Source organism: Saccostrea echinata, unplaced genomic scaffold (genome assembly GCF_033153115.1).
Source record: "Saccostrea echinata isolate AGI-Se365-2 ecotype Australia unplaced genomic scaffold, CSIRO_AGI_Sech_v1 ptg000053l, whole genome shotgun sequence".
NCBI classification, from domain to species: Eukaryota; Metazoa; Mollusca; class Bivalvia; order Ostreida; family Ostreidae; genus Saccostrea; species Saccostrea echinata.
Window position 1 is genome coordinate 73,955 of NW_026889802.1, and position 22,356 is coordinate 96,310.

Genomic DNA, 22,356 nt, shown 5'->3' on the forward strand with positions numbered 1-22,356 from the left:
ATGGGCATTTCAGTAATTAGGAGTAGTACCTGTCATTCAATTATCTTAATTATCACGCTTTACTTTAATTTTAATAGCCAACGCTACATGTTTCATCAATCAAAACACGTGGGTCATGGGTTTTGATTACTCGTGCGTAACTGATGTTACCACGTGTATTTGTTACCTGCATTATTACTGCGTATTAGTTTTTATCGACATTTTGGTTTTAAGAAATCATTCAAATAACTATCGAACTTGCTGAAGATGTGAAAGGATATTATTTCGTAGACCTACATTAATTAACATATTTATTACCGTCCAGTGGTTTTTATCGCCGCGATGATTATCCCTTCGGGGGGAAGATCTTGGGGTGTACATGCACTCATCGTAATAGCATATAGGAAAGTCATTCGACGTTTTTAATAACTGTACTTTTTTTTAATTAATCGTCAATTAATTATTAAATCTAACTATTTTATGTAAACCTACCCTGTTGTTCGTGAAGTGAATACATAACTCTGATTAATGTCGTTCTAGCTATGCTATGGATTTAATATAGACAAGGGAGGTAACTTTTACTATATAACATTTCCGCGAATTCAACAAACCGCGATCGTGTCCGAGGAGAGAAAAACGTGAAAATTACAACCCGTGAAATTAATCCCCTATACAGTACATCCTCTCTCTGAAACCACATCCTCTCTTTGCAAAATGCAGACGGAATGACGGAATCACCCAAAACTAGTTTAACTATTTTGGCAAAGATATGGGAATCAATGGTTCTCCAGCCATTCAGTTTGTATTAGGGGTATTTGGGAACGCCATAGCAGTAGTTACTCTAGTGTTATCCAGGAAGAAGCATAATTGGAAACCATTTTACAGACTTGTCGGGGGGTTGGCTTTGACAGATGGAGGGGGATTCTACTGATTGGAGCACCGGTGATGAGATATTTATCGAACTTTACTTATGATTTTCCTAAGCCTCTTTGTGACTACAGTTCGTTCATTATAACTTTTATGTCGACATCTACAGCTATGATTGTTTGGGCAATATCTTTGGATCGTTTCGTTGCTATTTTGTATCCATTCAAATACAGGGAGCGTCGTGCAAACATCATACTAATTTTTGTCTGGGTTCTTGGGGCGGTCATTTCTAGTCTTCCTCTGGTGGGAATCGGTTCCAATGTTATTTACTATCCAGGTTCCTGGTGCTTCTTGAATTTTGTGGGAACCTCTATTTAAGACAGAGTTAATTCATACATCTATTCAATATTTGAACTCTTTGTTTTGTCTACGACTATTTTCCTCAATTGTTTTGTAATGATTAAACTTTGCAAAAATGTCAACGAAAAGAGAAAAGATCAATGAAAAAGACAATTCACCATATACAACATGATTTTACTCCTAGTGTTTGTGACTGTTTTCACCTTCTGTTGGAGTCCACAAATTGTATGTATTAAAAATATCGCCTGATATGCTCTCATATTTAATTGAGTTCAGAAATTTATTTTAGAAATTTTTAGTTTACATGATACTTTATTTGGAAAGATTATTAGACCCTTTTTTTCTTTTCTAACGACGCAATAACTTCACCAATAGATAGGTAATTGATATTGAGTTGTAATTAATTTGCCTCAGCAGAAACTTACTAAAATAACAGTATGATTAAAAATAAAAATATAATCAATTCTTTCAGAAAAATCAAATTAAGCAATAAATTAGTTTGAATTCAGAGGGGAAAAGAGAAACACAATTTTAATTCTTCAAATATTTTCTTTTAACTTCTTAATACTGGGATATACTGCACTGCTGAATAAAGAAAATGCTTCAAGAGATTTACTTTGGCCAGGATTGCAATGACAAACTCAGTAGTGGATCCCTGGATCTATATTCTACTTCGGAAGGAAAATTTCCAAGCACTCCAGAGACGATGTGGGGGATTCTGCTGCAAATTTCAGTCCTCAACAAACAATGACGAACAGAATATTACTAATTTCTATTTAGAGCAGTCAGAGTCTACATGAAATGCTTCGAATAATGCCAATTCAGGCGACATCATGAATATAATATAAATGAAATCTGTGAGCTCAGATTAAAATGAAACGATTCCTGTATGTCTTGTCTGTTGACAGATAACAAAGAATTCAATCAACAGAAGCTAAGATATTGAATTTAAAAAATGAATATATAATGTCTATTTTTCCTATTGCATGAAATAATTAAAACTAGAGATATTTGCGTTTTAAACATAATCAGGAAAGTGAGGTTCGACTCGGAAGTCAATTGCAACAACTCTGTAAATATTAATTCTGAATAAAGATCCAGATTACTTTTAAAATGGTGGAAGATAGAAAACATTCACTTTAAAATTTGATTTTTCTTATTTGATTTGGTCTTGCTTTAAAATTTGATTTATCTTATTTGATTCGTTGTTCAAAGAATGACAAAGATGAATACATCTTTTCAGACCTAAGACAAGAACTTGAAACATGGCTTGTACGGTAGTAATGTTTTATTTCCAATGTTTGCCTACCCCCTTGTATATAGTGATTCGATTTTTTTTTATAAATGTTTTGTTTATTGGCATTACCTTCCCAAATTTAAAAAAAGAATGCACCAGCCAGTTCAACAAGAGATTTCATTCAAGATTTGTTTGTTTTTTTTTTTAAATATTTTACAGCATGCATTGTTTTAAAATCTCTTAAAACAAATAATGATTGTCAACCTATATCTGGTGTTTTATCGATTTTTGATTCTGCAAAAATTGTTACTAAGAAAATTCTTTTTTAAAATTATTCACTGAAAATGAAAAGTATGGATTATCCTCACATATCCAGCAAAAATGTAATGTTAAGATAGATTCTCATTCATTCTGATACATTTGTGTTTTAGGTGCTTTTTATGGTGATTTACCTGTGTTTTAGTTGTTCTAAATGGTCATTTATCTGTGTTTATGGTTTTTTATGCTGATTTATCTGTGTTTAACTGAAGTTTATGGTGAATTATCTGTGTTTAAGTTGTTTTTCATGGTGAATTATCTTGGTTTTAGTTGTTCTTCATTGTGATTTATCTGTATTTTGGTGTTCCTTATGGTGATTTATCTGTGTGTAGGTTTCTTTATTGTGATTAATCTGTCATTTAGTGTTCTTAATAGTGTTTTATCTGTGTTTAGGTTGTTCTTCATTATGATGTATCTGTGTTTAAGTATTCTTTATGGTGATTTATCTGGGTTTTAGTTGTTCATGGTAATTTATCTAGGTTTTAGTTGTTCTTCATGGTGATTTATCTGTGTTCAAGTGTTCTTTATGGTAATTTATATGTGTCCTCATTGTTCGTAGTTCATGGTGATTTATCTGTGTTCCTTTTGGTTTTTATGGTGATTTATCTGTGTTTTAAGTGTTCTTTATTCTGATATATATGTGTTTTACGTCTTCTTCATTTTGATTTATCAGTGTTTAATTAAGTCGTCCTTCATGGTGATTTATCTGTATTGAATTTTCATTTATTCTGATTTATTTGTGTTTAGTGTCCTCCATTGCTATTTGTCTGTGTTTTGGATGTCCTTCATACTGATCTACTGTGGAATCATCATTGTTCGGGGGCGGGGGGGGGGCAATATTTGTGGATTTCGTGAGTCACCCCTACCAACGAATTTACATCCCTGCGAACAAACTTTGTCCACGTAGCCATTCATTGAATCTTTTGTTTCTACTCGAGTTACCCACGAACTAGTAAACTTTTGGTTACCCACCAACATTGACCCCCACGAATTAAAATGATTCTACAGTTTTCATGTTTTAGATTTCCTTCATTTTGAGTTATGTGTTTTAGGTGTCATTCATTTTGAGATATCTATAGTTAAGGTTCATCCATTCTGATTTATTTGTGTTTATTGTTTGTATATTTGTTTAACGTTTCTTCGAGAATTTTTCACTCATATTGAGACGCCACCACTTGCAGGTGGAGGGCTGCAAATTTAGACCTGTAATCGGCACTAACGGCCTTTGAGCAGTGAGGGATCTTTTCGTGCCAGCACTAAATTACTGCGACACTGGGCTTCGATTTATAAGGCATCATCTAGGAAAGCCGTGAAGGGACATGAGGATTCTCAAAAAAGTGTAAAAGTAAACCGAAATCTCGAATTATACAATCCGTTCTCTCGGATTGACAATCTGTTATAACGAATTACCAATTCGTTTTCTCAGAATATCAATTCGTTCCCTCGAATTAGACAAACCGTTCTCTCGGATTGTAATTCATTCGCTCGATTTAAACAATTCATTCCCGTGGAATGTTAATCGTTCGCGCGGGAAAATATTTGTTTTCACAGGTTATCCCTTCGTTCCATTATATAATTTCATGCACAATTTTCTGTTTTCCAGCTGGTAGCTGAGTGCACTTATTCATCTCTCCATCTCAGATATGGCAATATGTGTTTAATGAATAGAATATAAAATAGTACACACTCTACATTTCATTACATACTACGGTTCTAACTGAGAAAATTACATGAACATATTTCAAATGTACTAGTGCTCATATCTGTACAAGTAAAGTTTGAAATTTTTGTGTTATTTTAGAATCATGGGAAGCCGTGATAAGGGTAAACACGGGTTCTGTGTAATAATTTTTTAAGTAAATCTACATTGACTGACTTAATTTAAAAATATTACGGAACAACCGATTACTTAAACAAAATAGAACGCATTAATTGATACAAGGGAATTGATTCTCCATGCCGTAATTAAGACATGTACATGTTATTAAAATTCGAGAAAACGGATTGCCTAAATCAAGAGACCGAAGGGATAATCAGTGGGAACAGATTGTGTAATTCAAGATCTCGAATTACAAATCGAGAGAACGAATTGGTAATCTGTGGGAACGGATTGTGTATTTTGAGATCTCGAATTATAAATCGAGGGAACGAATTGATAATCCGTGGGAATGGATTGTGTAATTCGAGATCTCAAATTCATTTTCACGTTTTGGAGAAATCGACATGTCCCCAGGGCTTTCGTAATCATCTGAAGGACCGGTCTCCACTTCCAAATGTCACTTACTTTTTTAAACAATTTTTGGATCCTGCACGACGTTCAAAACCTTGATATAAATTCATAAACCCACATTCTCTTGAACAATACAATTTCAGATAAAATTTTTAGTCTTTTTCTTTTCATAGACATACATTCCAGAGAGAATACGAGACAGTTTAATTTAAAATATATTAACCTGATGGGGAGAAAGGGATCAAGATAAACATGGATAATACGGTAATACAATGAAATGTTACGTGTCATGTTCATGATTCTTCAGTAGGAAAATAACGAGGTTATGCACTGAGTGGATTCAAATGTTGTTCATTTTGCCTCTGGATATGGTTATGTCTGATTTGTCTTTGCTGTTTCTGTAAAAAAGGAAATGTAGAAAATTTAGAACTATCAATGAAATCCTTAAATTATTAAAGAAACACATGAAAGAATGAATAAAAAATAAATTACCTGTTTGTATATCATGCTGAAGGTATATATGATTGGATTCAAAGCAGAATTAATTGGTAGTACAAGAACGATAACCCATGCATATATATCAAATGAAATTTCCAGCCCCATATACGCCATTCCTAAAAGGATTTTTTTATATTGCTAATTCTTGCGTATTTATGTACGTTTTCTTGAAATATTTATGTGTCAATTTTAGCACAAACAATACATTCATTTTAAAAACAATTTCTCTGGAAATACATTATCTTGAATTAAATAAGCATTATTTAATAAAAAATGGGGGATATTTTATGGAAAGTTTTTATGATTAATATTAAAAGTAACATTTCAACTTTAATTGTTTAGAACTTTTTCAAAAAGAAAATTCTCACCAATCAAAATAATAGGAATCCAGCAAAACGTATCGGATAATACAACATATGTCAGAGATCTTAACACAGCAATCTCTCTTCGAGTGTTGCCGCTATTTAGGGCTTTTCATGTTCTCCTTACTTCTGTGAATATCAATGTCTGTCCAATCAGTATAGCCATGAAAATCAACATGTTAAAGCCAATGAAACCAAATGTAGAATACTCCCAACCCTCCAACCTCTCTGTAGTTAAAGGAAGAGAGATACATACCGTGGATCTGCTGTAAAAGTCATGGTAAAATAAAATCGGGATTGTTTCAAATATGACACCAAAGAGCCACACGATTATTGTAATGCCTATAATTTCTTTTTTCCTTCTCTTAAGTCCTGCAGTAAACGGGTATCTCAAAGCTAAGTATCGTTCAACTGTTATTAGAAATACAAAGAGTACCGATGTCTCACTGGAAACCATTGCTAATAATCCAGCAACTGTGCAGATAATGCTGGACCTCCATTAAATGTCAATCTTACGTTGATCAAAGTTTTATCAATATTTTTCCTTATTTGTAATTTTTCCATTTAATTATATCTTCATTGAATGTATGTGAGACTTCACATAAAACTTGAATATCTTTGTTTTTACTGTTTATTAACGTAGGTCGCGGGTTTGCAGGCCATTTAAAAGTGTCCGAAAATGTACCATGAAAATTGGTTATATGAATGCTCTACCTTGGTTTTATATTCTCTGAAATTTTTATAAAATTCGTCTGCATCGTTTTTGTGTAATTAAATCCCAAACATGCCATTGTTGTCGTTACATTTTCGACGTTATTCTATTGAATTATATAAGAAAAACGTCGTTTTCGGCTCGTTTTGAGGCAAGATTTTGTTTCAAAAAATATCAATAACTTTTAAATGGTGCAGACGAAATTGTTTTCCCTTTGGTATTTTAACAAAGAATTGATTTGAAATAAATCAATGTGAAAAAATTAATATGTCTTCGGGTTAGTTTTCACGTAATTTAAATGTGGACAATTGCTTTTATATCGCAAAATGTAACATTTTTTAGAACGACGCCATAAAATATCGCGACGTCATGCTTGACGTCGTGAATATCTATCCGGTATTCAGTGCAGAAATATGAGCTAAAATAATTTTTATAAAAAAGAAATTCACGTCTATCTGCTTTCGAGTGGCCCGTGAATCGTATCATAATAATTTAATATCAATGAAATGATTATTAGATATGTTTCTCTTCAGATTAGGGTTTTTGTACGTCTTATATTAGTGAAAATTCTCGCAAGGGACGTAAAACAACAATCAATCCTTTAGTTTATTTCTTCCAATTTACTTTCTTTATGTGTTGTTTTCTTACCGTTTCTTTTCTGTTTGTTTTGTTTTGCTTTTTTTCGTTGATTAGATGTATTCTTACATTTGGCTGTATATTTTTCTTTTCAAGCGTGCTGGCGGAAAACGGTATCCTTTAATTCAAGTATATAAAATGTTTTTATTTAGACCATTCAGCAAGGCGCTCTCTCAAATCTACGAATTTCTGCCAAACATCGTCCCGGCTAAATACAATATATTTTCAGTATATATTTAAACAAAATATTTATTTTTACATACCACATTTTCAGAGGGGAAAATGGGACGAGGATTTAAAAATTAATTTTATCTGACGTAATCAACAGCCAGGTTTTTTAGAACATTAATTCTATTTGTTGGACATGGAAAGCAAAGTAGCGAATAAAATATGTAGGTAACAGCATTGCAAGCTGTTGCTTAGGGGACGATCATTTCATGGGGGGGGGGGGGGGGTTTACAGATTTTTGGTAATAAATAATCTGTCCTCGAAAATTTTGAAAATAAATAATCTGTCTTCGACTGGGCAAGAAAATCAATAATTTGTCCAAGACTAGTTCTAGCACCCCCCCCCCCCCCCGGGAGTTGTCTGTTCTCTTTTCTTTCTTTTTTTAATGCTCGTCAGACTTTTTTCAGTGAAGAAGAAATAAATAATCTGTCCTTGTTTTTTTGGAAATAAATAATCTGTCCTTCATCGACATGAAAATATCTGACTCGGTAAAATTTGCCACCCCCTCCACCTCTCCCTCAGAATCAAATAGTTGTCCCCTAACAGGAAGTCAGTGCCGCTAAAAAATTGTCTTAATGTTTCATCGTACCTTAGCAGTATTTAATTTATGATAAACTTGTACATCTATATATTTTAAAAAATATCCTGTTTAAAAATAAAATTTAATCTTTTGATGTAACAGGTGTATTTGCGATTTTTTAATAATGGCTTCTTGATAGAACAAAACTGATAATTCAAATACGATCAAATGAAAAAAGGTCAGTTGAACCTTGTGTCCATATCTTTTCGCGATACCAAGTGAGAACCAATCAATCGCAATTTCTCGGGCCTTTCCGACAAGCCGAAAAAACAACCACTTGTTTTTCCTAGTTTGCAGGAAAGGCCCGAGAAGATGCGATTGATAACAAATAATTAAACTTTTTTTTAATATTTCCAGTGTCGATCATTCGAATAAGCCTTCTTCACTAAATTACCAATACCAACAAAAGTTTTATCTAAGTATTGTATCGACTATACAAATCGTAAAAAGCCTTCATTATTTGTGATAAGTTGTTGCTTAAATAATATAACACTAAACTACCAATTCCAAGAAAAGTTATAGCTAAATAATGATATACTGAAGAATTTAATAAAACAAAAATCATCGCAGATTTCTTTTTCATTGTGACGTCATAATCAAATGTGCACAAAAAAGTCGCCCAAATCATATAAATTGCGTACCCAGTTTTAACGACGTCAGCAAACCCGCGACCTACGTTAATTTGTATCTGATCTATCAACAAAAGTAGAATACATGGGACTACTTTTTTTCACAGATTTCTTTCCAAGTATATTGACCGACTGATTAATGGAAGGAAGAATATCAAAATCTTTATTCCTCTTTGTGGCAAAACAGTGGATATAAATGGTAGAGTTTGAAAAAGTAACATAAAAGTTTATATTGTAATATATGAAAAGATATTCAAATTATTGTCTTCAATAACAATATAGTTCATTTAGTTGAGTTGTAGGAACTATTTTTGATTTCACTGACCAGGCTCTGGGAGCTGGGCCACACAGTCATAGGAGTGGAATTGGCCAGAAAGGCACTGGAGGAATTCTTTGAGGAACATAATATTAGCTATACTGTATCAAAATTGCCAGATGGAAAGGGAGAAGTGTTCATTGTCAGTTTCACTTTATACATCATTTTACAATGAATATTCATACACCATATAATTTGCAAATTAAAAAAATTGTTGTAAAAATGAAGGATTAAATGATTTGAAATCATAGATAATTAAGTTTTCTTGATTTGATTTCTTTAAAATTTGGAATAAATTTTAATAACAGCAAAGTCACAAAGTATAAATATTTTCTGCATTTCTTTTTCAGAGCGAGGACAAACGAATAAAGTTGTATTGCTGTGATCTGTTTAAGTTCAATAGCTAAATAACAACTTTAACAGACAGTATCAAATTTATTTCTCAAAATTAGGTTAGGCAGGCTAAAGTATACAACTATATTCATAAGAAAAAAATGTTAACAAACACAAAAGTGTATTTACAGTAAAACCCCCACTTCTTCTAATGCTTTGATTATCATTATCCAATTATATTTTTCAGCATGTACAAATGTATATTAAATAAGGATAGCTTGTAAAGGAAAGCTTCGTTTAAAAGATGTATTAAGTAATGACAGGGTTTGTGCAAACTGTAATACAAATTTCCTTAACTTTTGTGAAGCAAACTTACGTCATTAAAAGCAAGTATTATTATTAAGTGGGCACAAAAATGCATGCTATTAAAGTGTAAAAATATAGAGTGATTATACTGATAAAATTAAGAAGAACATATAACATGTTCATGTATATATTACATGTACATGTATATAATTCATAATTTAAGAATTGAAAGCGGAAACAAATCCGATTTCAAAATACAAACTGAAAATAAATGCAAGACGAAATCTATTATACCTGCATTGATAGAGAGTATTTGAACTAAGCAATTTGTCTTCATAACCCCTTTTGATTTGTAAAAGGTGAAGATAAGGAAGTAGTCAATCTCATTTATACAGTAAAGAATACCAATCGTTAAAAGGGCAAAACGTCAAATACCAAAGATGGAATCAGGTTCCAAAGTGTTCGTTATCTCTATATTTCATAGACCGGTTATCTCTATATTTCATAGACCGGTCACACCTGCCGTGAGCCCTCTGTATCGATCAGGTAAAACAGTGTAAAACAATGGGATGACAATGGGTATGAAACATGCCGGTAAACATACGACCCAACAGTATGTTGAATTTGCAAGCAAGATCATTTTATCGACCACAGAATATGCTGATTTCAAACGAGATCGTGAAAAGCCTTGTTAAGATCAATTTATTTGTCAGTAGCTTGCCTCGGTTTAAAAAAATCATTGTTCTCAGAACCTGATCTTGCTTATCAGATCAGTGCGGAAACGTAGACGTCATATAAAGGACTGATGATATTGGAAAAATAACTGCACAAATAGGGGAAGTTGACAGTGGAAAAGCTGAAGTCATCACATTAGTCATCTACTTTAGTTGTTGGTTGGTCAGAAACATCTGTCGTCGGTTAAATCGTCAGTTAAACATCCAGATGTGAAAGAAATGTTTCAGACTCTGTTACTTTTTTTATTTCGAGTTCACTGGGAGAAATCGAGTCGACAATGAATGAAAATAATTACTGTTTATTGATAAAACGTCGTCAATATGTCTAAATATCGAATTTAAGTCATCAGGAAGATTTTTTTTTTTTGATTAAATGTTATTTTTTAAGAAAATAAAAACAGGTCGGGTAACAAAGGAACACAGTTATTGCCTCTCGGAATTAAAACATACTGTTGGAGGACCTGGTTTCCAAAGACTACATAAATATTGTCAATGAGAAACTATAGCATCCTTTTAATATCAACTTCAGAGTACATGTACTTGTGTGTAGAATCAGTATGATATTTAACAAGTAAGCAAATGACCAATCACAAAATACGAAAATTTCCGAGTTCCATTTTTGTGGGAAAAAAGCAGTTGTCTATGATGTTATAAAGCCTTATCTTTAGTTATTTATCATGAGGAATGTTTTATTTACGATTTTTTTTAGTTCATGTGAGGGGCTAATGGACGCAATGTGGGACAGAGGCTCTCTAGTGGCAATCGAAGAAGAGGATAGACAGAGGTATGTTGTATATAACCGCACAGTTTCGTACCTGGCTCAGATAAGTACAGCTCAGCCGCTGATCCGTCTAGCTTACCTGCTGGGTTCATGCTAAATTTATAATAGAGTAAGTGATTGTAGTTATAACATTTACAGCATCATTGCAGTCAGAATTGTACCAATGCTACTGAATTCTAGATTTATCGACGAAGCCCGTGCATCAAGAATCAAAATTACAGTATAAATCTATCTAAAGTACAAAAGGAAAAAAAGTAGAATTGGAGGACTATCAAACGTAATTGAAACGAAATGATAAAACGTAATAAAAGTGTTCATCTCAGGCCATTCCTTCTCCTGATTCAATTCAAGTGTCAATGATTGATTGAGAGAAATACCCAAAGACTGAAATTTTAAAGTTATATACTGGTTCATGTATCGATAAAATTACAGTTCAAATTTCCTTTTTTTACTATGAGCCAATAAAAAGTGTACAATCTACATGTACTTGGAATGCAAATTTAGATATTAAAAGGCCAGGTGGAATGTTTGTACAGGTATGCCGAGCTTATGAAGAGTCTGATGGGAGAGGGCTGTCAGTACCTGGCGAAAACTATGGAATATAATGAAACAAAAGGAAAGACATATTTACGCCAGCATTTAAAGAGGCATGGGGAATCGACAGTTTATTCGAACATCTTTACATATTCTGTCTTAAGTAATAAATACATTTTTACGACATTTTGTGCATTTAAAAACAATCCTATATTCATATACCCAGAGAAACCTAAGAGGATTTCAAGATTGGATGGATAAAATATGGAGATAACGAACAGTAATCAAGCTCAAAAGCCAATGAAACAATACAAATCGGGAGCAGAGCAAATAGAACCTCCAAAAACATCAGAGGTGAGATAAGGTGCCATGGAGGAGCAAGCATCACTTGTCGACCGGTCATACCTGCCGTGTGCTCCTTGTCATCATCGGGCAAAAGGAAAAATCCATAGACAGTTCAGTGTGTAAAGAATGACCTATGTTATTAGTATGAAAAACTTACTGATAAATTGTATTTGTACACAAGGTCATTGTATCAGTTATAAAACTTGCGAAATGTTGACTTCAAATGAGACAGTTGATATCCTCAACCTATTTGTCAAATCTCATATTAGATTAATTGACGGTTACGTCGCGAGTTGGAACCCACTGCGGGACGTGGAGACCGGTCCTTCGGATGAGACCGTATAAACCGAGGTCCCTTGTTGCGGTAGGTGTTGGCCCTAAGTGCCGAGTATAGGAATAAATTTGTAGCCCTCCACCGGCAAGTGGTGGCGTCTCCATATATATGAGTGAAAAATTCTCGAGAGGGACGTTAAACAATACACAAACAAAACAAATTGTTATTCCGGGATAACTAAATTCCTTCGTTGTCGTTTTTATTTCCCCGAATATCGGGGCATATTTTCTTCGGTACTGCCTGCCCTTCAGTCCATGAAAACTTTAATAATGGGCTTTTTTTAACTACAGTGAATAAATTCCTCGACGTCTGACACTCACATTTAACCATAAATGCCTTTTCTAAATTAATGATTAAAGGCCCTTTGTTCATCTGTCTGTTATTCATTAAGAAAATGTGGGTAACTACCTAATCGAGATCAGCATTCCTTCATTTTATCATAGTAACGAGTAGCAAGTAAAAATAAATTCAAGAGACAAAGAAAACATTGACCTACTTTAATAATTGTATTGTAAGTCAGAAATATAGAAAAAGCTTGGGGAACAAATCTTATTAATGTCTTGTTGCATTGAAAAGTCTATCAGTGCTTGGAACCGATCACCACACCAGATTAATTGCAGGAAAGAATTAATGACTGAGAGTTAAGTTTTAAGGAAAACTTTACGCTAATTCAAAATATACCTCTTTCCCTTCATTAAAATGTCATCAATTACAACATGATTCTGTTTTATCGAACTTCCCATGTTAGTATAATTATAGAATATATTAAGGATGAAGAACAAGCTTTTCGAAGGATTACCATATTTATCCAAAACGTTGTATCTTTTAGAGGATTCTTGGTACTTAAATCTCCTACAATTACAATATCATGTTTGAAGCAAACTAAAAGAACATGATATTCTCCCAAAGTTGGCATTAAATTAGTTTAAAAAAAAGAAAGAAATACCCATGTTTCATTCAGACTTCCAGTTGAGCAGTAAACCATTCCTTTTTCCTTTTTCATGCAGGTTGTAACCAGTAATTATCTGATATTCAGTGATACATGTATTTTCAAACATATTCATATCGTGTAAAAGTTGTCATTTCATATTTCAAATAATTTCTAGTCTGTAGAATGCAAAGATGCTTTGATATAAGAAATGTAAAAACAAATGTGATCATATCTTACAACTTTTTAAAACATTCTTTTAAAGGCGTTCTTGTTTATTCTTGGAGGTTGTTCGTGACCAATAATTGGTATCCAAAGCAGAAACACCTCATATTAAATAGTTTTCAAAACAAAGAAATTTTGTTAAACAAAAGCATTATACCAGTGGAGCGTTAGAAGGCGTTCACACATTGTATATTGGACTTCTTTCATAGTTGGACTTATATACGTAATTATGAAAGCTTATTCAGATTACTTTTATTAAAAAATGTTTGTTTTCATGGTACAGCAGTCAACATTTACTATATATAGTTCATACTTTTACTCTATTAGATGTTTGATGTAATGTGCGAGTAAAATATGGGGTCCATTCCCTATTGCTTGCTTCATTTCACTTTTCAAATTCTAAACTCCTAGAACCAAACTACACAGGAACAGGAAATGTTATGTGATCACAAGTACAATTGTATACGTCTTCTACCTAAAAATTTCACTTTGCAAAATGCAGTCGGAATTGAATGTTTCAAACATAACTAACTTAACTATTGTGACAAAGATATGGGAATCAATGGTCCCTCCAGCTTTTCAGTTTGTATTAGGGGTAGCAGGGAACGCCATAGCAGTGGTTTCTCTAGTGTTATCCAGGAAGAGGCATAAATGGAAACCATTTTACAGACTTGTCAGGGGTTTGGCTTTGACAGATGGAGGGGGGATTCTACTGATTGGTGTACCGATCATGATGAGATATTTCTCCAACTTTACGTACGATTTTCCTCAACCTTTATGTGACTACAGTGCGTTTATCATATCATTTATGTTGACATCTTCAGCTATGATTGTTTGTGCAATGTCTTTGGATCGTTTCATGGCTATTTCGTATCCATTCAAATATAACGTCATTGAGAGGGAGCGTCGTGCAAACATCATATTAATTTTTGTGTGGGTTCTTGGCACGGTAATTTCTAGTCTAGCTCTGATAGGAATCGGTTCCAATGTTATTTACTATCCAGGTTCCTGGTGCTTCATGAATTTTGTGGGAACCTCTACTTTAGACAGAGTCAATTCATACATATATTCAATATTTGGACTCTTTGTTTTGTCTACGACTATTTCCCTCAATTGTTTTGTAATGGTAAAACTTTGCAAAAATGTCAACGAAAAGAGAAACGATCAAAGAAAAAGACAAAGCACCATATATAACATGATTTTACTGCTAGTGTTTGTGATTGTTTTCACCTTATGTTGGAGTCCACAAATTGTGAGTATTAAAAGTCTCGCCTGATATAATCCTATATTTCATTGAAATGTTAGATTTTTTAAAGAAAAACTATAGCTTACCTAAGGTTTTTCATTCAAAAAGACTACTTTCTTCTGGCGACTCAATAACTTCACCACCAATAGATAGCTAGTTAATATTGGGTTGTAATGAATTTTTCTTAGAAGAACTTATTGAAAAAACAATGTAATTTTTTTTTAAATCATGCAATCAATTCTTTTTAAAAAAATGAACTGATGAACCCTCAAATTAGTTTGAATAAAAACGAAGTACTCAGTGGGGAGACGAGAAATAAACACAATTTTAATTTTTCAAACATTTTCCTTTTCAGTTCTTGATACTTGGGTATGCTGCACTGTTGAATAAAGAAAATCCTTCAAGAGATTTATTAATAGGCAGGATTGCAATGACAAACTCTGTGATTGATCCCTGGATCTATATTCTACTTCGGAAGGAAAATCTCCAAGCACTCCAGAGACGATGTGGGAGATTCTGCTGCAAAGTTTCCTCAACAGACAATGACAGACAGAGTGATGCTAATTTCTATTTAGAGCAGTCAGAGTCTATATGAAATGCTTAAAATAATGCCAATTCAGGCGAATGTTGGAGTCCACAAATTGTAAGTATTAAAAGTATCGCCTATGATCTCATATTTCATTGAAATGTTTTTTTTAAAACAAACTACAGAAAAACTCGTTTAGCACGAACACGGATATTGCAAATTCACGGATTTAGCGAAGTCTTGGATCCCTAGCTATATAGATTTAACGAATTCCCAATACGGATATAACGAATTACGGATATAGCGAAATAATTTCACAGGTCCCAGTGACTTTGTTAAAACCGAGTTTTGCTGTATAGCTTTGCTGGTACTTTATTCAGAAAGATTTTTTTTAAAAAGCCTTTGTCTTTTTCTCGCGACTCGATAACTTCACCAATAGATAGATTGTTAATATGGGATTGTCATTAATTTGCCTCAGCAGCAACTTACTGAAATAACAGTATGATTAAAAAAAATCAACATGCAATCAATTCTTTTAGAAAAAATCAACTTAAGCAATAAATTAGCTTGAATAGAAACCAAATATTCAGAGGGGAAAAGAGAATTTTAATTCTTCAAATATTGTCTTTTAAGTTCTTAATACTTGGATATGCTGCACTGTTGAATAAAGAAAATCCTTCAAGAGATTTACTGTTGGCCAGGATTGCAATGGCAAACTCTATGGTGGATCTACTTCGGAAGGAAAATTTCCAAGCACTCCAGAGACGATGTGGGAGATTCTGCTGCAAGTTTCAGTCTTCAACAGACAGTGACGGGCAGAATAATACTAATTTCTATTTAGAGCAGTCAGAGTCTACATGAAATGCTTCGAATAATGCCATTTCAGGCGATTCATGATTATTATACATAGGAAATTTGCGAGATCGTGTTCAAATGAAAGAGTTCCTGTATGTCTTATCTGTTGACAGAGAACTCAATCAACAGAAGCAAAAAAAAAAAATTAAATAAAAAAAATGAATATATATATATATATATATATATATATATATATATATATATATATATATATATATATATATATATATATATATATATATATTATATATATATATATATATATATATATATATATATATATATATATATATATATATATATATATATATTGCATGAAATGATTAAAACTATAGATATTTACATTTCATACACATTCAGGAAAGTGAGGTTCAACTCAGAAATCTATTGCAACAACTCCGTAAAATGTGAAATCTGAATAAAGATCAAACTACTTTAAAAATGTTTTTATAAATACAATACATATGGTGGAAGAAGAAAACATTTACTTTAAAATTTGATTTATCTTATTTAATTCGTTGTCCACAGAATGACAAAGATGAATACATCTTTTCAGACTTAGGACAAGAACTTGAAACATGGCTTGTACAGGAGTTATAATTACAATGAAGGGTTTGACTACCCCCTTGTATATAATGGTTCGGTGTTTTCTTAATGTTTCATTCTTGTTTACTGGCATTTCCTTCCCAATTTTAAAAAAGAATGCATCAGCCAGTTCAACAAGAGATTTCATTCAAGATTTGTTTGTTTGATTGTTTTTTTTTTTTTTTTGTTTAAAAAATATTTTTAAGCTTGCAAATTGCATTCTTTTTATATTCTCTTAAGACAAATAATGACTGTCAACCTATATCTGGTGTTTTATCGATTTTTGTTTTTACAAATATTGCTACTAGTAAAATTCTTTTTTTTTAAAAATTATTCACTGAAATTGAAAAGTATGATATACAGTCAAACCTCGTTATGTCGAACTCGAAGGGACCGAGAAAAAACTTCGAGATACCGAGGATTCGAGATATCGAGGGTAAAATACTTAAAGAATAAGTGGTTGGGACATGCAAATTACTTCGACATATGCATGGTATTCGAGATATCAGTGTTCCAGATAACGAAGTTCAACTGTATTCTCACATATTCAACAAAAATGTAATTTTAAGATAGATTCTCATTCATTCTGATTTGTTTTTGTTTTAGATGTTCTTTATAGTAATTTATCTGTGATGTAGCTGTTCTTCATTGTAATTTATTTGTGTTTTAGGTGTTCTTTATGGTGACTTATCTGTGTTTAGGCGTTCTTTCTGGTGACTTATCTGTGTTTAGGCGTTCTTTGTGGTGACTTATCTGTGTTTAGGTGTTCTTTGTGGTGATTTATCTGTGTTTAGGCATTCTTTATGGTGACTTATCTGTGTTTAGGTGTTCTTTGTGGTGACTCATCTGTGTTTAGGTGTTCTTTATGGTGACTTATCTGTGTTTAGGTGTTCTTTGTGGTGACTTATCTGTGTTTAGGTGTTCTTTGTGGTGATTTATCTGTGTTTAGGCATTCTTTATGGTGACTTATCTGTGTTTAGGTGTTCTTTGTGGTGACTCATCTGTGTTTAGGTGTTCTTTATGGTGACTTATCTGTGTTTAGGTGTTCTTTGTGGTGACTTATCTGTGTTTAGGCGTTCTTTGTGGTGACTTATCAGTGTTTAGGCGTTCTTTATGGTGACTTATCTGTGTTTAGGTGTTCTTTGTTGTGACTTATCTGTGTTTAGGTGTTCTTTGTGGTGACTTATCAGTGTTTAGGCGTTCTTTATGGTGATTTGTCTGTGTTTAGGCGTTCTTTGTTGTGACTTATCTGTGTTTAGGTGTTCTTTATGGTGATTTATCTGTGTTTAGGTGTTCTTTATGGTGACTTATCTGTGTTTAGGTGTTCTTTGTGGTGACTTATCTGTGTTTAGGTGTTCTTTATGGTGCCTTATCAGTGTTTATGCGTTCTTAATGGTGATTTATCTGTGTTTAGGCGTTCTTTATGGAGACTTATCTGTGTTTAGTTGTTTTTTATGGTGACTTATCTGTGTTTAGCTGTTCTTTGTGTTGACTTATCTGTGTTTAGGCGTTCTTTATGGTGACTTTTCTGTGTTTAGGTGTTCTTTGTGGTGACTTATCTGTGTTTAAGTGTTTTTTGTGGTGACTTATCTGTGTTTAGGTGTTCTTTGTGGTGACTTATCTGTGTTTAGGTGTTCTTTATGGTGCCTTATCAGTGTTTATGCGTTCTTAATGGTGATTTATCTGTGTTTAGGCGTTCTTTATGGAGACTTATCTGTGTTTAGTTGTTTTTTATGGTGACTTATCTGTGTTTAGCTGTTCTTTGTGTTGACTTATCTGTGTTTAGGCGTTCTTTATGGTGACTTTTCTGTGTTTAGGTGTTCTTTGTGGTGACTTATCTGTGTTTAAGTGTTTTTTGTGGTGACTTATCTGTGTTTAGGCGTTCTTTGTGGTGACTTATCTGTGTTTAGGTGTTCTTTATGGTGATTTATCTGTGCTTAGGTGTTCTTAATGGTGATTTATCTGTGTACTATGTTTTTTGGTGTTCTTTATTCTAATTTATCTGTGGGTTATGGGTTACTCCTACCAATGAATTTACATTCCCACAAACAAACTTTGTCGAAGTAGCAATTCATCGAATCTTTGGTGTCTACTCGAGTTACCCAAGAACTAATAAAATATTGGTTATCCACAAACATTGACCCCCAGGAATTAAAATGATTCTGTAGTATTAATTTTGTGTTTTAGATTTTCTTCATCATTAGTTATCTTTGTTTTAGTTGTACTTCATTTTAAATTATCTATGTTTTAGAAGTCCTTCGTTTTGAGTTACAGATGTGTGCCAGAAGTGAAGATAATTTTATTTTTTCTCTGTATATTTCATTGAAAACAACATTTTGTAAAATCACTGGAATGACAACATTTCTTGACAGATTTTACCACAAAGAAACTGGGGGGATAAGCCGAGCCATATGCCTACATAACGATCGATAAAAAAATCAATAAATTCATTTTACAAAAATTTCACTTTTTGTTGAATTAATGTAATGCTTATTACCATTTGCATATAAATTTGACAAAACCTGAATACTGTAACAGCGAAAATGATTCTGATTAACACAACAAAATGGCATCACGCTCAATTTTCACAGAAACTGACATAAATTGGATGATATAACTACATTTTTTAAATAGAGTGGGTCATCGTACCATTTTTTTGAGAACGATTAATGAAAGGCAATGGAAAGATGTTGCTTTTTACACTTGCAAAAATTTGGTATGAAGACCCACTCTACATAAAAAATTAAGTTAACTTACTTAAATTTTCACCGTGGTCTTAAAAAATTCTAAGTCCAAAAACGCTTGCTAAATATAGAGAACTGTATGCTATTTAAATGGAAATGTTAGTGTGACTCTGTGGTCTAGTAGTTAGCGATGAGCTCTTTAATGGGACGTTTATTGAGGAAAGTGTTCGAGTCATGCTCTGATTTTTTTTTTTTTTTTTTTTTTTTTTTTTTTTTGGTTTTAATTTTGTTTTACTTTATAAAAATGTATATAGGAATAACATATTTTTCACTGGAAATAAAATATATACATGTAGTAATGAACTTATTTACAGTAAATTATTTAAAATGCCGGATAAAAATTATAATAGATATTTGAATACTTTTATTCCCGTTTTATTTATTTTAAATAAAAGCGCTTCTAGATCACCATTATCATTATATACGATGTTAACATTTTCATAATATCTCCACAATAAGTGTAAACACTCAATATGCAGATTAATTAATAGAAGTCCTTACCCATGTTAGACATTTGTGACAGTAAATGAAAGTCAACTGTTTAGCTTGTTTAGAATATAAATATCATTTTGAAAACTACGGTAAACATTAAAATGCTTAAGTAAATTCGAACAATTGAGAGATTTTTTCCAATAAATGTTCTTGCATAGCCGAAAAATGGGCATGGGCACATGGCTCGTCTTATCCCCCCAGATTCTTTCTCAATAATCCAAGAAATTGTTATATTTGATATAAACAATAGTTTTTATCTGATCAGCATCGATATTTAAAAATATTGAACTTAACTTAAGTGCGACATGAAAATTTAAGTCATATGCTAGTATGCACAATGAATTATATAGTCAACATTGATCTAACTTTAGAACTGATGTAAAAGATGAACTATCTTTTTCTAAAAACTGAATATGTAATGATCTTTCAGAAAAAAAGATAACTACACATTTCCTGGTTTAAGTACTGAAATAAATAATGAAATTAGACAAAAATTGACCATTTTCCAGCGATTTAACTATATGTGCTTTTCATTAAAATATATAAAGAGAAAAAATAAAATTATCTTCACTTTTGGAACAGATCTGTATCTATATTTAAGATTCATCGATTCTGATTTATTTATGTTTAGGCGTTCTACCTGATTAACCTGTGTTTTAGATGTCCTACATTCTGATTTATGTGTTATATTTACTGTAGTGATGGAAAAACTTCGGACGTAGAAATCCTGGAATGAAAATCTGCCTCCAGACATATGCAACACACTATACACATTGTTCTTCTTTATAATTAAATATTCTCTCGTCATTCATTGTCTTGCAGCTGTAAAATAAGAACCAGATTTGGAAATATTTGATGAAAAATGTTATACGGTTTAGTTCAGAAAACAAGCTGTAATTAATTTTATATAGAGCTAATCATTGTATTTCTTACACAGGACAAAGTTTGTAGTTTACATTCGTTTCCTCTTTCCTCGTTCACACCCATGCCTTATTTCCACATGAAGAACCTTTAAGATGTTCTAATTACAAATGATTTAATTTATCTGGTAAAGGTAAATCGATTAAAAACCTCAACCTTACAAGATTTCTCTATAAAGTGCTGGACTTGTATTATTTCACCAAATCCAACGCAAACGTAGATATACACATTTTGACTCTGTATGATTTGAGAGTTATCAGGATAATATACATTATACTTGTTCAGTTTTTTGGCGGTGAGAATGAATATGCCCTCCCCTTTTTTACAAAGTGCTAAAACCTGAAAACTGTATTAAGTACACGTACAGTAATTAAAAAAATATTATCCAATGCATCAAAACAGATAGAGAGGCAATGACACTTTACTGTGTTGTTAAACATAGACAATATTTCCATTTTTGGAAAGTTTTACAGGCATATACCTAGTCTATTTACAATGTAATAATGGAGTTCATGACAAGAATTAAATGTGTTGATAATCTCGTTATCGAAAAATCAAATGTTATCTCAGTACAGAGCTGTAAAAAATAAACCAGGCGTTTAATGAATGTCAATTTATTCAAATAAAAATGGGAAAATTAAGATAAAAACAAATGAATAGCCCACATATGTATAAATTATTTTTGATAATGTATTTTAAATTTCAACTATCAGCTATTCGTTCTGTTATTTAAAAAATGAATCATGTAGTATTTCTCTCATCCTGTCTGATTTAATTTTCTGTCTTTCCTGTCTAGTGGTTTCGCATTTAAGTTTTTTTTACAAGAAAAAGATGTAAGGCACATTACGTAAAATACAGGTATATATTGTGGTTACTCAATTTTACCTAAAACAGTCCGTTATGTTGGTGAAAACAATACCCTGAAACATTTTATGAATAACTTGAACACTAGCCTTTTTTGAAAAAAACATTTTCTCTTAATTTTTAAATAAATGCAAATGGAATTTTTTTTGAAACATTTTTTAAATTTATTTTTTATGTTGAAATTTTTTTTGCATATTTCCCCGGGAAGTATATGCAAATCGCCGTGATCAAATTTGAATTTCACCTAACAATGTTGTTTAATATATATATGGAAGAAAGTAATATTTTCAAGTTTCTCAAGAATTTCTCCTCCAATATTTCATTTGAAAGAGAATAAATCAAGTTTATTATTTGTTAATTTAAAAAGCGAATAGCTGCAGACAAAGTCATGCTTTTTAATATTCATGATGACATGTGAATTGCTAAACTTTCATAATTTCAATGAAAGAGTGAATTATTATTATTTTTTTTTTAAAAAAAGATCCTTTATTATTTACAAGCATATTGTTTGTTTGTTCGTACGTTTAGGTGTTGTTTTGTGTCTCTTTAAATGCCTTGATGTCTGTCACTAATTTTTTCACTTTTTGGATCTGCATGACGTTTGAAAAATTGATATAAATTCATGAACCCACGTTCTCCTGAACAAAACAA

At 32.2% G+C, this 22,356-nt stretch overlaps 1 protein-coding gene and 2 pseudogenes across 1 annotated transcript; all 3 read left to right on the top strand.

Annotated features, from left to right (window-relative positions):
• The first annotated feature begins 704 nt into the window (after positions 1 to 704).
• On the top strand, positions 705 to 2,006 carry LOC133204424 (prostaglandin E2 receptor EP4 subtype-like; annotated as a pseudogene).
• A 4,021-nt stretch (positions 2,007 to 6,027) lies between these two features.
• Positions 6,028 to 13,333, top strand: LOC133204425 (probable thiopurine S-methyltransferase; annotated as a pseudogene).
• A 635-nt stretch (positions 13,334 to 13,968) lies between these two features.
• On the top strand, positions 13,969 to 15,942 carry LOC133204426 (prostaglandin E2 receptor EP4 subtype-like). Its single transcript, XM_061340154.1, has 3 exons — positions 13,969 to 14,724; positions 15,074 to 15,361; positions 15,878 to 15,942. Exons 1-2 carry the CDS (start codon positions 13,969 to 13,971, stop codon positions 15,311 to 15,313), a joined length of 996 nt encoding a protein of 331 aa, XP_061196138.1. The 3' UTR covers positions 15,314 to 15,361; positions 15,878 to 15,942.
• Positions 15,943 to 22,356: the final 6,414 nt, after the last annotated feature.

What these genes read in the sequence shown, in the direction of transcription:
- LOC133204426 (XM_061340154.1), top strand. Translation starts at nt 13,969, where the DNA reads ATGCAGTCGGAATTGAATGTTTCAAACATAACTAACTTAACTATTGTG. An exon ending in TATGTTGGAGTCCACAAATT is followed by an intron (nt 14,725 to 15,073) that starts GTGAGTATTAAA and finishes TTTCCTTTTCAG; the next exon opens with TTCTTGATACTTGGGTATGC.